The sequence below is a fragment of the Onychomys torridus genome, chromosome 8 (assembly GCF_903995425.1).
Source record: "Onychomys torridus chromosome 8, mOncTor1.1, whole genome shotgun sequence".
NCBI lineage: Eukaryota > Metazoa > Chordata > Mammalia > Rodentia > Cricetidae > Onychomys > Onychomys torridus.
Window position 1 is genome coordinate 109,248,871 of NC_050450.1, and position 21,491 is coordinate 109,270,361.

The window sequence follows — 21,491 nt, forward strand, 5'->3', positions numbered from 1 at the left end:
GCACTATTCATGACAGCAGCTGAGGCTAGGTGCTAAGATATGAGATGTAGGGCCTTCTGTTTTGCTGATGCTAGGTTATGGCCCTGTGAGCTTTTCAAGACTGCAAGTGTCTTTCTGTTCATCCATCACAGTGGAAGCATGAACAGGGTGGTGGTGGCACATGCCTGTGACCTCAGCATTTGGAAGGCAAAGGCAGGTGAATCTCTTAAGTTCAAGGCCAGCCTGGTCTAAAGAGCATGTTCCAGGACAGCCAGGGCTACACAAAGAAACCCTGTCTTGAAAAAACCCAAAACAAAAACAAAAACAGTTTAAGCACAAAGTGAGCAAGGCTTTGACAGACAAGACCTGGTTAAAGCAGCATGACAACTGTAGTCAGAGTAGACAGTGTCTCCTGATGAGTGACTGGATCTAACACGAGAAGACAACACAATCCCAGATTCTTATTTAGCCAGTACTCTCTTTTACAGTGCCTATGGTCTAGCTTGGCAGAGGACCAATTTCTTAGTTTGTTTCCTACCTGGCCTGAGATGTATTGGTTTACGCCACTGTGGATAACCATGCTTATACACGATGGAATTCTGTCACAAAAACAACAAATTGGGTTTCTTTTACAGGAAATTTAGAAATGGTTCTGTCAGGGTGGGGGCCATAGTTCAGGAGCAGAATGTGTGCCTGTTGAACCTGGGCACCGAGTTCATCTCTAAAACCACAAAAGGAGAAATTGGGGGGCAAAGATTCACTGCATTCTTCCTTGTAATGTACACTTGGGATTGCTACAAGATTTGACTCAGTATGTGCCCTACTCACTGGTTGACACTTGGGCTTACCAGGTGCATTTCAAGTGAGCCAACCACAGAAGTTGGCATTGCAGCTGGCAGCTGAGTTGCAGGTGCTGAGTGGGTGCAGCACTCATCTGAGTGGTACAGCTAGCTGTAAGGGTAATGCACGTGGCGTACTACATGTGGGTTCCCTTCTGCATCTACAGATTGGAAATTGCCTGAAGAATTTACTTTGGCTTACTATTTGAAAGGGTGCAGTCCATTATGGCAGAGAAAATGCCTCACATCTCACCTTTCATGAAGCACAGTATTACCTGAGAATGTGTCTTGTAAATACTAAGTTGAAATGGATGTAAACTGAATGCAGTTTTTAAAAGATTTATTATGACTTTTATTTATGTGTGTGTATGTGTGTCTATGTGAGTGAAAGTCAGGTGTGTATGGGTATCCACAGAGGTCAGAAGAGGGTGTTGGATGTCCTGGAGATGGAGTTAACAGGCACTTGTAAGGTGGGAATTAAACTTTTGGTCCTTTGGAAGAACAGCAAGAGCTAACTGCTGAGCCATCTTTCTAGATCCCTGGGTCAGTCTTGCTTAAGTGTGTAAGTGTGTGTGTGTGTGTGTGTGTGTGTGTGTGTGTGTGTGTGTGTGTGTGTGTTTCTATCTGTCTGTCTGTCTAGTGCTGGGAATGGAACTCAGGTATATCATGTGCTAGGCAAAAGCTACCACTGAGCTACATCTCTAATACACACAAAAGCCTTCTCTTATACTCTATTTTGAGACAAGGTCTCACTAAGTCACCCAAGCTAGCTTTGAGCTCACCTTGTAGCCTGGGCTGGCCTTGAGGTTTTCATTTTGATCTTCATGCCTCTACTTCCCAAGTGCTAGGATTATAGATTCACACTACCGTACCCTGTGTATAGTGTTGGGGCTGAGTCCAGAGTCTGGACTATACTAAGCAGGCTCTGATAGCTGAGCTATGTCCCCCAGCTCTGTTTCTCTCTTCTTTTCCTGCCTCCCTCTCTGCTTTTTCTCTTTCTTCCTCTCCCCTTTCCCTTTCTCCTTTCCTTTCACTACACCTCCAACCCCCTGAAACAACCTGGTGCCAGGTTGGCCTTGAATTCTGGCTCAAGAGATCCACTCAGCCAACCAAGTAGATGTGACTACAGGCTCACATCACTGCTGGAGAAATTTTTATAGAGGAAGTCTCAGAATCATGCCTTTTCATCCAGATATGGGGCATACACCTTTGATCACAGCATTTATAAGGTAAAGGTGGCTGGATCTCTGAGTTGGAGGCTGTTCTAGTCTACATAGTCTCAGACTAGCTAGAACTAAATAGTAGAGATGCTATCTCAAAAAACAAAACAAAACAAAAAAATCCCCAAATCCCCTTTCCTTCAGCCTTCCTTCCTGCTTCTTTTCTTCCACCTTCTGTGTTTTTGAGACAGGCATGTACCACTATGCCCAGCCACATTCCCATCTCCCTCCACCACCCCATTTCCTTCCCTCCAACTCCCTCTCTCCTGTTTTGCTTTGAGATACAGTCATATTTAGTGAAGGCTTGCTTTGAACTGATTCTCCTGCGTCTATCATCCCCTAAGTGCTGGGGCTACAGGCATGAGCCACCATGCCCAGTAACATTCTCTTTCAAACCCTGACAGTAAATTTAGGAATAGCGGTGGTTGGAGAGATTGCTCAGCAGGTAATGCTGCTTTTTTAGAGGACCCAAGTTTGGTTCCCAGGACCCACATCAGGTGACTTAACCACTCTTATTTAATTATTTTTAGCCTTTTTGAAACAGGGTTTCTCTGTGTAGCTTTGGAGCTTTTCCTGGAACTTGCTTTGTAGATCAGGCTGGCCTCAAACTCACAGAGATCCACCTGCCTCTGCCTCCTGATTGCCCCGATTAAAGGCATGCACCACCAATGCCTGGTGACTTAACCACTTTTTAACTGTGGCTCCAGAGGATCTGATATCCTCTTCTGTCCTCTGTAATGTACCTGGCACACCAATAAAAAAAATCTTAAACCTTTAATACCAGCACTGGAGGCAGAGGCAAGTGGATCTTTGTGGTTCCAGGCTAACTTGGTCCACATAGCAAGTTCCAGTCCTGCCAGGGCTACACAGTGAGACTATCTCATAAACAAACAAGAAATAAACTGGGCAGTGATAATGCATTCCTTTAATCTAAGCACTCAGGAGGCAGAGGCAGATAAATCTCTCAGTTTGAGGCCAGCCTGGTTGACAGAGCGAGTTCCAGGACAGCCAGGGTGACACAGAAACACTGTCTTAAAAAAACAAAAAGGAAGGCTGGGGATTTAGCTTAGTGGTAGAGTGCTTACCCAGCAAGCGCAAGGCCCTGGGTTCAATCCTCGGCTAAAAAAAAAAAAAAAAAAAAAAGGAAGGCAAAACCTAGACTATTTTTAAAATTCAATTTGGAATGATATTATTCATCTGTGAAGTTTATTTTAAAAAGGTATTTTCCTTGCCTAGCATGCATAATGTCCTAGGTCCATCCTGAGCACCACATAAACAGGCACAATAAGTGCTTTTTATCCCAGGTTTTGGGAGGTGGAGTTAGAACCAGAAGTTCAAGGTCATCCTCAAACAGTGTCTTTGGACAGCCTGGGGTACATGATACCTTGTTTCAAAAAAGTAGTTTGAAAGGAAGAAAAGGAAGCCAACCAGCTCCCATAGTGTCTCACAAATTTCTCAGTTGCTTCACATCATTGCCTGGTCTTTATGTCAGTCAATTTTAACCCCTCAAATAGGTATCAGGAATTTTGTTTTACATTTGTTTTTGGAGAAAGTATTTCCAACTATTGAATTGATCTTAAACATTGCCAGGCAGTGGTGGCGCATGCCTTTAATCCCAGCACTTGGGAGGCAGAGCCAGGCGGATCTTTGTGAGTTCGAGGCCAGCCTGGCCTACTGAGCGAGTTCCAGGAAAGGTGCAAAGCTACACAGAGAAACCCTGTCTCGAAAAACCAACCAAACAAACAAACAAAAAAATACTTCTGCCATTTTGTAGCAGTGTTCTTAGTAGTGATAATCAGAAAATCAAAATTTGCTGGAGTATACATTAAATCTCAGTACTTGGGGTGCAGAAAAAGGTGACTGAATTCCAAGCCAGTCAGGGCTACATAGTGACACCCTATCTCCAACAAACAAAGCATACGGATTAACTCTGAAAATCATCAAGGATGTTCTATGTCCTGCAGGATCCAATATTCAGCTGGGTGGGAATGGGGCACAGGAGGGAGTGGGGCACAGGAATAAGTACATGCAGGCAGATCCTGGGAACTCACTGGTCAGCCAGCCTTGCCAAAATGGTGAACTCCAAGTTCATTGAGAGATCTTGTCTCAAAAAGACAAGGGAGAAAAGCCATAGAAGAAGACATCCTGACATCAGTCCCTGTGTCCACACGTCCGCACTGGGAAGCATTCACTCTTATACAATACATACACATAAATAGACAAGCACATGCATCCTATTAGTATGCAGATTTGTTTTAATCTAATAAAATATAAACTCATATTTACATTGAATAATTGCCTGAAAATAAATATCTATGAATTATTATAAGTGTTTGATTTGGCCAGATATAGTGGAATATGCCTTTAATCCTGACACTTGGGAAGTAGAAATGGGTGGATCCCTGGGTTCTAGGTGATCCTGGCCTACATAGTAAGTAGGGCTATAGAATAAGACTCTGTCTTTCTCTCCCCACAAAAAGTACCAAAACCAACCACAAAAGCCAAACAAAGCAACATAATTGGTTGCATGTTTATTTTATATGCCAGTAATAGCCAGGGTCCTGTGAAAAGTTATTGGACAAAAATTGGTGGAGAGTGGAAAGAGATTTAGCCCTGTTACAGATAGATGTTTGAAGCATGCTGCAAAACCTTAAAACGGTGTCAACAGTGATGGCAAATCATTTCTTGCTCTTGACTATGCCTTTTCCTTTGACTGTGTTTTATCTCTAGACTCTTACCTAGTTATCATTCCCATGGTTATCTCTACATCATCTATAATCCCTAAATGAATAATGAATTATCTTCCTCCATATTTATAGTACAAAGCAGTTTGAACCTTTAGGAATTTACACTGTAATTACAGACATATATGTCAAATAAGATGTGTAAATGTTATAGAGACGTTGATTTCCATTACATTCATCGAAAGACACAGAGAATGAATTAAAATGCAAAATGTTCTGGGGCCTCTAGAAGCTCTTGCCGAGAATGTCGGTTTTATCCTGTGCAGATTAAGTCCAGCCTGTTCTCAACCTTTCCACTACACTATCCCTGACCTGAACTCCTTTTGTGCCTCAGAGAACACTGCATCCCATCGCCTGCACCTTGGGGCCACCATATTGGTGTGACGTTCTTCATGACCACGTGCCTCCCTCAGCAGAGCCAAAGCAGGTGCACCGACTGCCCTTCGGTTCTGGAAAAGACACTGGGGCCTAAGCTTCACCTCTGTATTGGCACTGGCTTCATGAGCCCCTCACAGCCTGCTCAATCGGCACGGCCCTGCTGTTCTCACGTGCCCCCGTAGTGGTTTCTTGTTTAATGGGAAAGATGGGGTCTCACACACACGAACTGGCAAAATGCTAAGATTTCTGCAGTCATTGGTATGAATTACCGAGTGCAGAAATAGTATACTAGGGTAGTTTTGAAGTACAGCCGTGAGCGGTGGCACGCCAGTCAATTCGGCGGGTTCCCGAGCAGCGTGCGTGGCTCTACGCAGCCGAGGGTGGAGTAAAAGAGTGGCCACCCGCACTCGGGGCGCACCCGCGCCCGTCGTGACCTTGGACCCCCAGCTCATCCCCCGAACGCGCGCGGCCCCACGCCAGCTCCTTATCCGTCCCGGGTTTTCCGCGACGCCGCGGCCAACCTGCGTCGCGCGACGCCGCCGGACGTGCGGGCGCTCGGCGGCGCAGCTCACCATTGGCCGGGCTTGGTAGCCCCACTGCGTGCGCCGTGCCTATTGGCCAGCGTGCCCGTCCGTCGTAGGGCCCGGCGCGCGGCCGTGCGAGCTCCCGCCCTCGCAGCTCTCCTCGCCGGCCGGCGGTCTAGGCGACCGTGCTCGGCTCGCGCGGCCCACGACCGCGCCCGGGCCTCGGCCCGCTAGGGCGCCCGCGCGGATCGGCCGGGCCTCGCAGGCGATGGCGGCCGCGGCGGCGCTCTCGGGCGCGGGCGCCCCTCCCGCGGGCGGCGGGGCCGGGGGCGGCGGATCCCCGCCGGGCGGCTGGGCCGTGGCGCGGCTCGAAGGCCGGGAGTTCGAGTACCTCATGAAGAAGCGTTCGGTGACCATCGGGCGCAACTCGTCGCAGGGCTCGGTAGATGTGAGCATGGGTCATTCGAGCTTCATCTCGCGGCGCCACCTGGAGATCTTCACGCCCCCGGGTGGCGGCCATAGCGCTGCCTCCCCGGAACCCGCGCAGCCCCGGCCGGACGCGGGCGGCGACTTCTACCTGCGCTGTCTCGGCAAGAACGGCGTGTTCGTGGACGGGGTGTTCCAGCGGCGCGGGGCGCCGCCGCTGCAGCTGCCGCGCGTGTGAGTGGCGGGGCGGGGGCTGCGGCCTGGACCTGACCCACACTAGCCACCCGTAAGGAGGGAGGGACCCACTACCCGGGAGCAGGCAGGACTCAGACCCACGTCAGCTACCTCCGAGCCGGATCAGACCCTGAACCAGACCTTTGGTCACCATCAGGGAAGGATCCTGACCGCTATGCAGGAGCAAGGCTAGACTCACCACCAGTACCCATTCACTATCCATAGCCAAGACCTACAGCCAGAACCTAGACTTAGGGACCCACCCTAGTTTAATACCCACTACCAGAACTGGACCACATCCGCAAACTCCACCAGAGATATTTAACCTGCTGGCCCACCCATGCCTGCCTTCATACTGTCAGATCCCGTGCACTGGTATTCCGACCCCACAACCCTTTGTCCAGTTTGACATGGGACTCCCAGGACACAGACCGTCATTTCAGTCATCAACCTTCGGCTCTCCCTACCATCACCACCTGTGTTGGTGGGTGGAAGTTTTATGGGCTCTGTGCCTTCTGGGAGTTTGCATAAGTTGTTCATAATCATCGGGGAGTTTGCACCCAAGGGAGAGCTTAAGCTGTGTGTGGTAGAAAAACTGGCCTGAACTGAAATACCCATCTTAAATGAAGAATAGATGTCTGTTAGTTTTTGTTGTTGTTCACGTTTTTTAGTGCCAAAAAGTTTTGAGGGTACTGTCTTAAGCCTATCAGTATTCTTTTCCCAGTATTTTTGTAGCCTAAAAATGGAAAACTCCAAACATGAAGGATTTAGAAACTGTCCAGAACCTTAGAAATCTGGGGAAACTGGATACCTTCAACACAATATTTTTTAAAAAGCATCTTTAGCCAGGTGTGGTGGCTACAACCTGTAATCCCAGCACTCTAGGGGCTAAGACACTAGGTAGAAATTTGAGTTCCAGGCTCAGTTAGACTGTAGTAAACTCTAAACCAGTTTGGATTGCATGGAGAGACACTGTCTCATAAAACGAAAAACAGAACAAAAGATGTTCGGTTTTTAAGAAATTACAAGGTCACATACAGTGACAAGTGAGCCTCATAGGGACTGTCAGTTGTGGTACAAAACAATTTCATTTACTTCTGTGGTTGGATAAAGTTATCATTTACTGTGCTTGAAAAACAACTTTGCTCTCCAGGAAATGCTAATTATTCCCCAGGGATTCCTTTCTCAATCATTGCTAGTGTAGCTTTTACCACAGACTGAAGTTTTTAACTGCTTTCAGTTTTTGGAGATACTGATAAGAGCTGTGCTTTTTACTTGATTGATATGTGTGTATGCTGTATTTTATAGCCTTGAAAGGGTGTTCTAGCACAGGCCACTGCTTGGCTACAAAGTTCACTTACTTTTAAAAAAAATTAACAGTCTCAGGTTAAGAGCACTTGTTGCTCTTGAAGACACGACCTAGCTTCAATTTGCAGCATCCAGATTATAACTCCAACCATTTGTAACTCTAGTTTAGGCATCAGATGCCCTCTTCTGAAGGCTCTGATAACCAGGCATGCACATAGTGAGCAGACATACATGCAGGCAAATACACATACACATAAAATAAAATTAGTTTAAATTACATTTGTTGCTAAGAGGCAGGTGGATCTCTGAGTTCAAGGTCAGCCTGGTCTACATAGAGAGTACCAGGACAGCCAGGGCTAATAGAGACTCTGTCTACAAATAAATAAATAAGTAAAATCACATTTGTTTATGTGTGTGCCTTGTTTACATCTGCCACAGCACACACGGAGGCCAGAGGACAACAGTTTCCCCAGTCAGGTCTCTCAACTGTGTGGTCCTGGGTATCAGACTCAGATTATCAAGTGTGGCAGCATGGGCCCTTACCAGTGAGCCATCTTGCTGGCCTACAAGTTCTTTTTTATTGTTTTTTTTTTTTTTTTTTATTTCAAATTAAATTTAAAAATTCTAGATTAAAAAAAACTTATGTGTCTGTGTGTTGGTATGTGAGGGTAGGTGTCCTCAGAAGCATCAGAGGATCCTCTGTAGCTGGAGTTAAAGGTGGTTATGAACCATTGTAGATGTAATCGTCTTGTTAAATAAGAAACACAGAGCCAATTGCAGAGTTAAAAGCCAAGCGGTCAGAGCAATAGCTGAGAGCTGAAAACCTTAACCCTTCACTGCTGCTCTGTCTTTCCTCTCTGCAAGAGACCTACTTCCTGTGTCCTGTCTTTTATATAGACTTTCTGTTGTGCTTTTTCATTTTCCCAGCCACATGACTCCTCATCACTGCCTGTCTGTACAGACCTCCAGGTCTTCTATGGTTGGTATTGAGATTAAAGGCATGTGTCTCCATGCTGCCTGTATCCTTGAACACACAGAGATCGTCTAGCTCTGCCTCCCAGATGCTGGGATTAAAGGCGTGCACCACCACCGCCCAGCTTCTGCTAAGGCTTGTTCTGACCCCAAGGCAACTTTATTAATATACAAATAAAATCACATTTCAGTACAAATAAAATATCGCCACAAACCATCTGACAGAGGTGCTGGGAACTAAACTCAGGTCTTCTGAAGGAGCAGTACATGTTCTTAACTGATGAACCATCTCTCCAGCCCCAACTTATTTTTTAAATCTTTTTTTAAATTTTATTTTTATTTCATGTGTATAGATGTTTTACCTGCAAATGTATGTCTGTGTACCACATGTGTGCCTGGTGCCTTCACAGGCCAGAAGAGGGCTTTGGATTCCCTGGAGCTGGAGTTACACAGTTTTAAGCTGCCATGTTTGTCCTGAGAATTGAACCTGGGTCCTTTGAAAGAATAGCCAGTGCTCTTAACCACTGTGCCAAGACTAACCGCCCAAATTAATTTTAAATTTAAACAAATACACGTACGTGCATGTGTGTACAAGAATAATTATGCTGAGGCTGAAATATTTTTTATTTTTATATTTTTGAGACAGTCTGATTGGAGACCAAGGTGACCTTGCCCTGGAAATCTTCCTGTTGCCATCTAGGACTTGGATTGCACAGTGCACTACTACACCTGGTGTAAATACTTGTTTTATTTTGTTTTCAGACATGTTCTTCCTCTATAGGCTAGGCAGACTTGGAATTTATTATGGTGTTAGGCTGGCCTTGAACTCCTAGTGAGTCATCCAACCCAGCCTTTTTCTTTTTCTTTGTTTTTCTACACATGGTTTCTCTGAGTAGCCCTGGCTGTCCTGGAACTCTGTAGACCAGGCTGGTCTCGAACTCAGAGCTCTGCCTGCCTCTGCCTCCCAAGTGCTGGGATTAAAGGTGTGCGCCACCACCGCCTGGCCTCTACCAACCCTGAGTGCCAGGATCTATGAACTACTATGACTGACTCTGCTTGGAAATATTCTTAATGTTTGTTTGGTTTTCCTGTTGAAAAGCACAGTACACTGGGGAAAAGCAGTCCATGGTTGATCTCTTATTTAAACCACCATGATTTTTATTCTTATTCCAACTTTTATATGTTTGCATTTTGTAGTTTACTTTAAAAATTCAGAGAGGTGCCCTGGCATCTTAGTGCATGCTACCCAACACTTGGGAGGAAGAGGCAGAAGAACCTCTGAGTTCCAGGCTAACCAGGGCTATAAGTGCCACCCTGCCTAATAAAACAAAATTCAAAGATAATTTGGAAGAATAATGAAGTACAATAGTTTAGGTTTAAAGTGTGATTGATTTCTTTGAAATAGTATATTCTGTGTGTATTTGGCATACATATTTGTAAAGGACTATCTTGGCTTTGGTGAATATCTTTAGTAACTGGTTTGGATAGTGCAGGTGTCTCTGCAGTGATTGGGGAGCCCTGTGCCCACTGTGGATGGGTACTTGGGACTCAGTATGCTTGACAACAACAGGGACATGTGTTTTTCTGAAAACAGAACCCCATGTGATTCTGAAGACCTTGCTTTTCAGTCATGTATGCAAATATGCAAGACCATATATAAGGGAAATGTGACGTTTTCATTTTGAGACCCTGTGACTCACTGGACGCACTGGTGCTCTGGACTAGGATCTGTGGGAGCTCCTGAGATGGCAGGTGGAGGTAGCCTCCCACTTTGAGTGAGCCTATAACCTGGCACTAGAGTAGATGGAATCCAAGCTGGATGTGACCTAGGGGGAAAGATATGCAGCAGCCCGAGTGTGGGTTTGTCTGGACCTGGTGGGACAGTGCTTCCACTTTAGTGTCTGTCCTGTCCCCCCACAGGCTCAGATATTTGAATATGTGGCCCCCAGTTGGGAACTGTTTGGGAAGATTTAAGAAGAATGCCCTGCAGGGATATGTCACTGAGGCTAGGCTTTTTTTTTTTTTTTTTTCCCCTTCTTCTTCGAGACAGGGTTTCCCTTTTTAGCTCTGGCTGTCTTGGAAATTAGTTTGAAGACCAGGCTGGCCTTGAACTCAAGATATGGCCGCCTCTGCCTCTAGAGTGCTGGGATTAAAGGCGTGTGCCACCATGCCCAGCTGAGGATAGGCTTTTCAAATACAAATCTCCTAGTTTTGTTTTTCTGTTTCAAGCTAGTGGTTCAGGATCTGATCTCTTAGCTGCCTGCTACTATGCCTTCCTATAATGGGTTTTTATCCCTTTAGATAAGAATATGCCAAAATAAACTTTTTCTTCCCTAAGTTGCCTTGGTTATGGTATTTCATCATAACAATAGTACAGTCAGTGAAGAAAGTCCTTAGAAGACAGGGTCCTTTTGCTGCCCAGTGCCTAAGACTAAAGTTTTAAGAAATCAGTGGGTAGCCAGGAGGTGGTGGACCAAGCCTTTAATCCCCACACTTGGAGGCAGAGGCAGGTGGATCTCTAAATTCAGGGCCAGCCTGGTCTACAAAGTGAGTTCCAGGACAATGTAGAAAGATCCTGTCTCAAAAAAAAAAAAAAAAAAATTTTTTTTTTGCTTATTTGGGGGATGGGGTGGGGCTAGAATGATAGTTCAGTGGTTAAGAGAATTTACTGCTCTTAGAGAAGATCCACGTTTGGTTCCCAGTGCCCATGTCAGTTTGAAGCCACCTTAACTCCAACTCTGAAGGATCCGACATCCATATACTTACATATATTTTAAAGAACAGATTTTTAAAAGTTGCTTATTTTGATGTAGTACTTAGTTTGCTACAATGGCAACCTGCCTCTGCCACCTGAGTGCTGAGATTAAAGATGTGCCACCACAGCCCAGTCTGGCCCAGCTCTTTCTTTCTTTCTTTCTTTCTTTCTTTCTTTCTTTCTTTCTTTCTTTCTTTCTTCCTTCCTTTCTCTCTCTCTCTCTCTCTCTCTCTCTCTCTCTCTCTCTTTTTTAGGTTTATTTATTTATTTTATAAATGAGTGCTCCATCTGCACACATGCCTTTATGCCAGAAAAGGGCATCAGATCTCACTATAGATGGTTGTGAGCCACCATGTAATTGATTGTAGTTGATAGGAATTGAACTCAGGACCTCTGGAAGAGCAGTCAGTGCTCTTAACTGCTAACCCATCTCTCCAGCCCACTTCCCCCCTTTCAAAAAACATTTATTTATTTATTTATTTATTTATTTATTTATTTATTTATCTATCTGTCTATCTATTTTTTTCCTGGCCCAGATTTTAAAAGAAACATTCATCTCTCTGTGTGTGTGTGTCCTTGTCCAGAGCACAAGCAGTCAAGACAACTTGTGGAAGTCCCTCCTACCATGTGGGTTCTGGAGATGGAACTCAGGTCAATAGACTTGATGTCAATTGCCTTTTCCTGCTGAGCCATCAATTTTGAACTTTGAAACAGGGTCTCTTTACATAGCCTTGGCTGCTGGCTATCCTGGAACTCACTTGGTAAACTAGGTTGGTCTTGAACTCACAGATCTTCCTGGCTCTGTCTCCCGAGTGCTGGAATTAAAGCTCTGTGCCACCATGACCAGCCAGGGTTTTTTGTTTTTTGTTTTTTGTTTTTTCCCTTTCCCAGAAACAAGGTTTCTCTGTATAACAGTCCTAGCTTTCCTGGAACTCCCTTTGTAGACCAGGCTGGCCTGGAACTCACAGAGATCCACCTGCCTCTGCTCCCAAGCACTGGGATTAAAGGCGTGTACTACCACTCCTGGGCCCCAGCCAGCTTTTGACATGTTTTGAGAAACAAGCTTGTGTCTTGTTTGTTACTTAGGATAGTTATTTGCATACCTCCTGCTGACAGCAGAGATAGATTTCTTAATAAACAGTAGCTGCATTTCAGCCTGCCACTCAGCCTTGCTGGGTTCTAGTCCCTCCTTCATGATGGGGATAAGTGTCTACATCACAGCACAGTTGTACCATGTTTGTGTCTCTGCAGGACATCTGAGGCCACATTTGTTTTATCCATCATGATCCTTAGCATGGTGCTTGGAACCTGGTCCTGAGGGCCATGAGGTGCTAGTACACAGCTGAGCACCATCTTGTCCCTGGCAGCCTTCTGCTCTGTCTACCCCATCTTTCATCTTGCAGCACCAAGGATCCAGTGAGAAGGAAAATGGAGGACTGGTTTGTGTGTAGCATAAGGCCTGCTTGCTCATTAGCCTTATACCTTTGGTACTGTTTTTCTCTTTTCTTTTTAAACCTTATTTTTCATGTATAGGGTGTTTTGCGTACATATGTGTATGTACACCACATGACTGCCTCATGCCCACAGAGGCTAGAAAAGGGGCATTGAATTCCCAGGGACTGGAGTTTGAACTATTGTGTGGGTGCTAGGAATTGAGTCTAGGTCCTTTGGAAGAGCAACCAGTACTCTTAACTGCTGATTCATCTCTCCAGCCCATCTCTGTCTGTCTGTCTGACTTTCTTCCTTCTGTAGCCCTGGTTGTCCTGGAACTAGCTCTGCAGACCAGGCTGGCCTCAAACTCAGAGATCCTCCTGCCTCAGCCTTTTGAGTTCTGGAACTAAAGGCATGTGCAATCACCTCCTGATCCTGTTTTTCTTTTTAAGCTTTTAATTTTCATTTAATTTTACAATTTACTTTCCTGTTAGGGGGAGAAAGGAGCTATTAACTTTGAAATTGCATTGTTCCATTCTTCAGAGATAAAACAGCAGTTTCTACTTGTCTTTTTGGTCAGTTGTTTTGTTTTTTGAGCTACAAGTCTCTGTAGCTCAGGTTGGCTTTGAATTTGTGGTGTTTCTTCTAGATCTACCTCTTGAATGCTGGGATTACAGACATGTGCCATCTTGCCTGGTTCTGATTGTCCTCATAGAGGATGGGAATGGTCATAAGAGTCTGACCACTGCTTCCTTAGAGGTTGGGGCCCCTGGGACAATGGCAGGAAGTAGATAGATGTGGGACTGCCAGTGGAGGAATCCTGTTTCAGGGCTCCCACCCTGATGCCAGACAATCTTCCAGGATGACCATTGTCGAGGAGGCCCACTATTGCTCTCCAGGGTGAATGGGGATATCTTAATTCTGGGATTGGTTTGTTGGAGGTTGGAAGTGCAAAGGAAGTGGGAGATAGTAGGATGGTCATAGAGCTGTCATTATCTTTAGATCTGTATGTAACCTTTGGATCCTGTGGACTCTTCCCATAAGGATAAAATGAGGGTTCTCTTTTTTTGTCTCTTACTGGCTTGGGGGCTAAGTCCCTGGTTTCTTTCCCCTTCATTTAGTGCCTGGGTGTTCTTCAGTTTCCAGTGTAAGGTGCTGCTTTCTCCATTTTGACTTGTGAACCACCTTCTGTTTCACAGTAGGTGGAGAGTCAGCACTCATTCTTCTTATGGGATCCCATCAGAGTCTGGAGTATGGAAAGTTGATGCTGTGATTGTCCCTCTTGGTTTCTGTCAGTCTCTAAATTGCTTTTTATTTATATTTTTTAAATTCATATATTTATATATGAGACCTAGGACATACCTTTTTCTGGGAGAAATGGGCATTTGAAGTGGAGCTTTATAAGCTTTGAAAGTCTTCTGTTGCCTTCCAGGTGGCACAGCAGCTTAAGGTACCCTGGAAGTGGTTAGTAACACACTTCTTAAGAACAGCCTGGCAGTAGCCTCTTGTGTTGCCTAGTTAGAGAGGCAAGAGGGCTTCCTTGCTCTCCACAGCACTTTGTGATCTGCTGTCTTTATCGTCTTGAGTTCTAATTCCTCTTCTTACACAGCTTTTCCCCTGCTAGTCTTCCAGAGTCAGTACCAAATCCCAAAAGATGTGCCATCCCTAGAAATGGCACAGCATAGCTGCCTGGAATCAGTCGGTATTTGCTGGTTTGACATGCTACTCTTCGTTTGTTTGTTTGTTTGTTTTTTGGAGACAGGGTTTCTCTGTAGCTTTGGAGGCTGTCCTGGAACTCACTTTGTAGACCAGGCTGGCCTCAAACTCACAGAGATCCATCCACCTGCCTCTGCTTCCTGAGTGCCGGGATTACAGGCATGCACCACCACCGCCTGGCTTAATATGCTACTCTTAAGCAAACATGTTCAGGTGCTGATATCATAGGATGAGATTCTAGCTGGATGTGGCTCCCTCATCTGCTCTCCTCCCCATGTTTTAGAAGGTCGCTCTGGATACCCAGTTGCAGAAGCACAGGACAGCTTTGTGCTCTATTGGAAATATTCCAGGAGAGGATGCTGTAGTAAGTAACAAATTTCTCCATTGTGAAAATGCAACTATTTTTGTTTTGTGAAAGACTTGTTTTATTTTTAAACAAGAAAGAGAAAGAGGGTTTCTAAAACAAGTTAATTTCTAAGGAAAACAATTAGTATTTTGGATAATATTCTTTTTTGTTTGTTTTGTTTTTGTTTTTCAAGACAGGGTTTCTCTGTGTAGTCCTGGTTGTCTTATTAGGACTCACTCGTAACCAGGCTGGCCTTGGACCTCACAGAGATCCTCCTGCCTCTGCCTCCCAAATGCCAAGTGCTGCGATTAAAAGTGTGTTCCACCACCACCTGGCTTATGTTTGATTTTTTTTTTAATTTTAAAATTTTCTTTTTTATTTTATGTCATTGGTGTTTTGCCTGTGTGTGTGTCTGTGTAAGGGTGTTGCATGCCCTGGAACTGAAGTTACAGATGGCTGTGAGTGGCCATGTGGGTGCTGGGAGTTGAACCCAGGTCCTCTGGAAGAGCAGCCAGTCTTTTAACTACTGAGCCGTCTCTCCAGCCCTGCTTATGTTTGTTTCTCAAAGCAATTTATAACATCTTAAATAATGACAATATGTTTAAGTCAGCTTTCATGCTTCTGGTCCTACTTAGAAATGAGTCTTTTTAATTTACTAATTTGATTAAAGCAGACGACAATCTGGCACACTAGTACACGTTGCCATTCTGTCATTCAAAGCAAGTGTCTAGCAGCTTATCAAGTTGTTACCTCTCTTATCCCAGGAGTGGTGGAACAGGAAGGTGTAAGGATTATTCCTGAGATCTCAGCTTAATTGAGAGGTACTACTTTCCCTCCACATGCATTTGGAGTATGTGTGGGCTTTCTACATTGTAGCTACTTTGAAGAGGATTCCAGGAATTCTTTAGACAGTATGTGCTTTTTGCTCCAGTTGACCATTTGACAAAGCTTATATGCCTTCCTTATACAGTGAAAGCTATAGTAGTACAAGAAGTGGTTCCAGGCTGGAGAGATGGCTCAGTGGTTAAGAGCACTGGCTGCTATTCTAGAGGTCCCGAGTTCAATTCCCAGCAACCACATGGTGGCTCACAACCATCTGTAATGAGATCTGGCATGCAGGCAGAACACTGTATACATAATAAATAAATAGGGGTTGGGGATTTAGCTCAGTGGTAGAGCACAAGGCCCTGGGTTCGATCCTCAGCTGGGGAGGGGGCGGGGAAGACATATTAAATAAATACATAAAAGAAATGGTTCCAATGTCTCTCTTCTCAAGACATTAGGCAATGTGGACATGTTTGGTATATTGGTTCCCAGAGACTTAAGGCCAGAGATGTTAATCCCACAGTACTTAGGACAGACCCCTACAAGGTGACAGTCCCAGGTGTTAAGAATGACAGTTTTATACCACTCTTAGTCTTTCTTTTTGAGACAGGGTTTCTCTGTAGCTTTGGAGCCTGTCCTGGACTAGCTTTGTAGACCAGGCTGACTTCAACTCACAGAGATCCACCTGCCTCTACCTCCCGAGTGCTGGGATTAAAGGTGTGCGCCACCACTGCCCGGCCATTCTTAGTCTTTCAAATGGTGAGTTTTGTTAGGCTTTTCAAAATATTTGTGTGTGTGTGTGTGTGTGTGTGTGCGCGCTCCCTGAGGGCTTAAGGCAAATGCATTTATCACTGAGTCATCCTTGTTTTTTGTTTTTTGTTTTTTTTAGCTGAGGATCGAACCCAGGGCCTTGCTAGGCAAGCGCTCTACCACTGAGCTAAATCCCCAACCCTGAGACATCCTTTTTTTCCCTTGGCAGATTAAAAAAAATACATGTGTATGATTTGTGGGGAGTTAATGTGTGTCATGGTACATGTGTGGAGGTCAGAATAACCTTAGGTGTCTGTCCTTGCCTTTTACCTTGAGACTGGGTTTCTTGTTTTGCTGCCATATAAGGTAGATTAGTTGGCCTAAAAGCTCCTGAAGAGTCTACTGTCTGCCTCCCACCTTGAGGTTGTATTACAAATCACATCTGGTTTTTATGAGAGTTCTGGACATCTGCCCTCAGACCTATATGCTTACAAGGCAAGTTTTACCCACAGAGCCACCTTCCCAGCACTATTACTTTGTTTTGTGAAACTAACACACACATTTCTACTGCAGATGAGAACACCAGTATTTCCTTTGTGTGTGGGTGTATGTGCATGCACATGGAGGCTGGAGGTCACCCTCGGGCATTGTTGCTCAGATGCTGCAGTTGGGTTTTAGACAGGACCTCTCACTGGTACCCTCTATGCCTCCCTAGTGCTGGAATTAAAAGTGCTTGCCATTACATCTGGCTTTTTACATGGGTTCTAGTGGGTCAGACTCAGGCCATCGTGCTTGGGCAGCAGATCTTTTCCTGAGCTAACTTCCCAGTGCCTCAATTTTTTTTCCTTTCAACTCCAATTTTTGGAAGTCATATGTACTGCATAGTTTTTATGCCATCTTAGAGGAAGAGATCGCAATTTAGAAAATGACTCTATATGCTCAGGCTGTAGGCAAGCCTGTAGGGCATTTTCTTAATTAGTGATTAGTTGGGGAGGGCCCAGCCCATTGTGGTGGAGGGACATCCTTGGGCTGGTGGTCCTGGGTTCTTTAAGAAAGCAGGCTGAGTGAGCCATGGGGAGCAAGTCAGTAAGTCCTCCATGGCCTCCAGGTTTCTGCTCTGCTTGAGTTCCTGTCCCAACTTCCTGTGATGATGAAGTGTGGTATGGAAGCATAAGCCAAATAAACTGTTTTCCTCCCCAAATTGTTTTGTTCATGGTGTTTCACCACAGCAATAGTAACCCTAACTAAGACTCCATAAAATCTTAATTTTCCACCCTAATTATAACAACTGCTCATACTCTCCAGTATTCATTCATTCATTTTTCTCTCTCTCTCTCCCTCTACCCCCTCTGCCTGCCCTTCCCTCCCCTCCTCTTTTGAGATAGGGTCTCACTATGTATTCTTGGCTGGCCTGTAACTCTGTGTATAGACCATGCTAACCTCCGACTCAGAGATCTTTAGGCCTCTGCTTCCTATTATTGGGTATAAAGACATGCATCATGATGCCTGGCTCCCAATATTCTCTTTAATGAGTTTTATCTCAGAGACTAGATTTCCTGAGACCTGTTGGTATTTCTTGGGTGAATTAAAACGGTGAACATGTTATTGATGTCACTGATCTATGTTCAGATCCCGGATATTTCTTAAAAATTACATGCATTAAACTAGCAGAAGATTCTTCATATCCAAAAATAGTATAGAAAATGAATGTAAAAAGAAAAACAGCTTAGAAGTCTTCATTTGCATAAATTACCCCAAATTATTGTACTATCTGTCCTAGCACAGTTCACCCATGTTAACTAGCCAGCAAGAAAGAATGAAATAAAATAAAATTTACTTCTAAACTGACTTTCATAACCATTCCATTGTATTTTCAGAGTGACTCCATTCACATAGTCAAAATGACTGTGGACTCATTTTAGGGACATACTCGCTTTACTGCAAACTCCTTTGAGACCATAGTTCTCTTTAAAGATGGATAGCCTATAACTTATGAGCGACATCTCAGTTTTGCCCTCACAATAGTGTCTGACTTCTGCCCATAACAAAAGGTGCTCTGGGCTCTTAGGTCTTCTCATTTCTGTCTGACACTTGAGGTGGCCTTGTGGTAGAGGGAAGGACCTTAGTTCTAGAGCTGAAAATTGAGTCCTGGAGATGAGTCCTTTGTTAATGATTCTAAGCAGACTGAATGAGAACCTGCTGAATCTTTTTTTTTGGGGGGGGGGGGGGGCGGGGGAGGATTTTCTTTGTAGAAAATCTGAAAAGACTCCAGGGTCAAAATTGAATTAAACATTTGTAATGTTTATAGTGAAGCCTCAAAAGGTGGTTCCACAGTAGCTTGGAAAAAAAAATTGTAGTTCTGAAAAAACCTAAAATTCCAAACTCCAGGGTTTCTGTGTTGGTGTTACCCAGCTAGAACCCTGACTGCTTTCAACAAAGCATGCCTTTTCTAACCCTGGAGAAGGAGCCTGAGAGGGTCTAAGTCTAGGCCCTGTGTGCGACCACTAGCCAGATTTTCAGAATATAACACTCTGATTGGCACAGAAGCTCTGTTCCAAGGTAGTGGTACTTACATAGTTCTTCCACTAGACATTTGTGCTTCTGTCCAGTTGACTTGAGTTTGACATAGTCTTCTTGGACACATTTATGGTTAATGAGGGTTGGGTCAACACTGATTGGGGTTTGTTTTGTGTTTTGTTTTGCTTTGCTTTTTTGAGACAGGGTTTCACGCAGTTCTGGCTGTCCTGGACAAGCTCTGTAGATCAGACTGGCCTCGAACTCACAGAGATGCACTTGCCTCTGCCTCCTAAGTGCTGGGATTGAAGGAGTGCACCACCACTGCCCAGCTGTTTTGTTTTATTTTTTGTTTTACTTCTGCCACCCTAGTTTACTGGAGGGAAGGTGGACTGGTTAGGTACACCTAACCTAAACTAAGTGATAGCTACCCAAGATTCTGAGACACAGCTGCAGTAGCAAAACTCAGGTTTGTTAGAGACAGAAGAGTTGTAAAAATGCTGTTTTGCCATTTCTAAACTGTTAGAGGGGTCATTTTCATGGCCATCTGAGTTTGGTGCAGAAATATGTGGCTTAAAGATTAGCTGTGCGTTGGTGTTTTGCCTGCATGTGTATCTGTGTGAATGTGTTGGAACTCCTGGAGCTGGAGTTACAGACAGTGGTGAGCTGCCATATGGGTGCTGGGAATTTGAACCCAGGTCCTCAGGAAGAGCAGCCAGTCCTTTTAACTGCTAAGCTATCTCTCCAGCCTCCATCCTGGCTTTTTATTTTTATTTTATTTTATTTTATTCTTGAGCTGAGGATCGAACCCAAGGCCTTGCGCTTGTTATGCAAGCGCTCTACCACTGAGCTAAATCCCCAACTCCATCCTGGCTTTTTAATGAGTCTTTGTCTACTGTGCCCACTTTCCTATTGGAGCATAGCCTAAATAACCTTTCAGGTCCTGAGTATGTGTTTTGTGGATCTGGATGACTCTTCTTCAAGTTCTCTTCCTGGAGTTATAACCTGTGACCTCTGCTATGTCAAAAGACTTAGTGGGACTCAGGTGTTTGCTAGTGAATTGTTCAATGTAGACTAAAATAAAGGAATGTATGGGTATATACACAATGCTGTATGTAGATCAGAGGACATACACACAGTTGGTTCTCTCTACTGTGTGAGTTCCAGAGATAGGATTCAGGTTGGCAGGCTTGGCAGCCAGTGCCTTCACTTGTTGAGCCATCTCACTGGCCCTTGATATAGGCTTTTTATTTTATTTTTGTCTTTGAGACAGAGTTTCTGTGTGTAACCCTGGCTGTCTTGGGACTCGCTCTCCAGACAAGGCCGGCCTCTAACTTGGAGATCAGCCTGCCTCTGCCACCTGAATGTTGAAATTAAAGGCCTTTGCCACCATCAAATGTAAGCTTTTAAAACTTTACTTTTGGGGCATGCAGAGATGGCTCAGCAGTTAAGAGCACTGACTGCTCTTACAGAGGACCTGGTTTGGTTCCTAGCACTCCCCCACACACACTGCATATACACACGCAGACACAAAAATAAAAGTAAATTTTAGGGTCAGATGTCATGGTGCAGTAGAGGCAAACATAGATCTCTGTGAGTTGAAAGCCAGCCTGGTCTGTAAGTCACGGGCCAGACAGTGAGACGCTGTCTCAAAAAAACCAAAAATCTTAGAGCAGTAAAACCTGGGAGGTGGCTAGAGAAATGGCTCAGCAGTTATGAGCACTTGCTGCTCTTGCAGGGGACCCGTTTTCTGTTACAGCACCCACAGCAGACTAATTCCAGTTCCTCTTCTGGCCTCAGGGCACCAGGCATGCACATAGTACACAAACATACAAGCAAAAGACCTTATATATAAAGATAAAAGTGAGGGGTTGGGGATTTAGCCCAGTGGTAAGGTCCTGGGTTCGGTCCTCAGCTCTGGCAAAAAAAAAGAAAAAAAGAAAAAAAAAAAAACGATAAAAGTAAATCCCCAAACAAAACAAAATCAGAAAACTTTGGTGTTTGATGAATGCTGCAGAACAAGTCAGGAATGTTAGAGGCAATTTACCCTTGGTTCTATAATTACTTCTCTACTTTGGGGAAATCTGGGGAGTCAAACCCCTGCCTTTATACATGTTGTATAAATGTTCTACTTTTGATCTAAACCCTCAGTCAAACCCACTCCCCAGTCCCCTTAGACGGGGTCTCATTATGTAGACCATGCTGGCCTCAAACTTGAGATTTGCCTGCCTGTGCCTCCCTTGTGTTGAGATAATGATATGGGCTGACATGCCCAGCCATCTATTCCTGATTTGGTTGATGATGGACTATCCAAAGTGGCTTTTGTTTTTGTACTGTGTGTTTTAAAGATAAATATGGCTGATACGTGGAGAGGCAACTTGTGGAAGCCTAGGTACATACACATATGGTTTCTTTAAGTAAAAATGTGTATCAATATATAGAACTCATGGTGGTAATTGAAACCATTATTAGTTTGTTAGAGGAACAAGGCAGACCTGCTGTTGGTCTTGGTGCTAGACAGAAGGACCTG

General features: G+C 44.6%; 1 protein-coding gene across 2 annotated transcripts in view; it reads left to right on the forward strand.

The window, feature by feature from the left end:
* Nucleotides 1-5,810: 5,810 nt before the first annotated feature.
* The window catches only part of Foxk2 (forkhead box K2), a 52,127-nt gene continuing 36,446 nt past the window's right edge, over nt 5,811-21,491 (forward strand). For both annotated transcript variants that reach the window (XM_036195949.1, XM_036195950.1), the window contains exon 1: nt 5,811-6,344. In XM_036195949.1, coding sequence (XP_036051842.1) covers nt 5,953-6,344 — 392 coding nt within the window. In that variant the 5' untranslated portion in view covers nt 5,811-5,952. The remainder of the gene's footprint in view (nt 6,345-21,491) is intronic.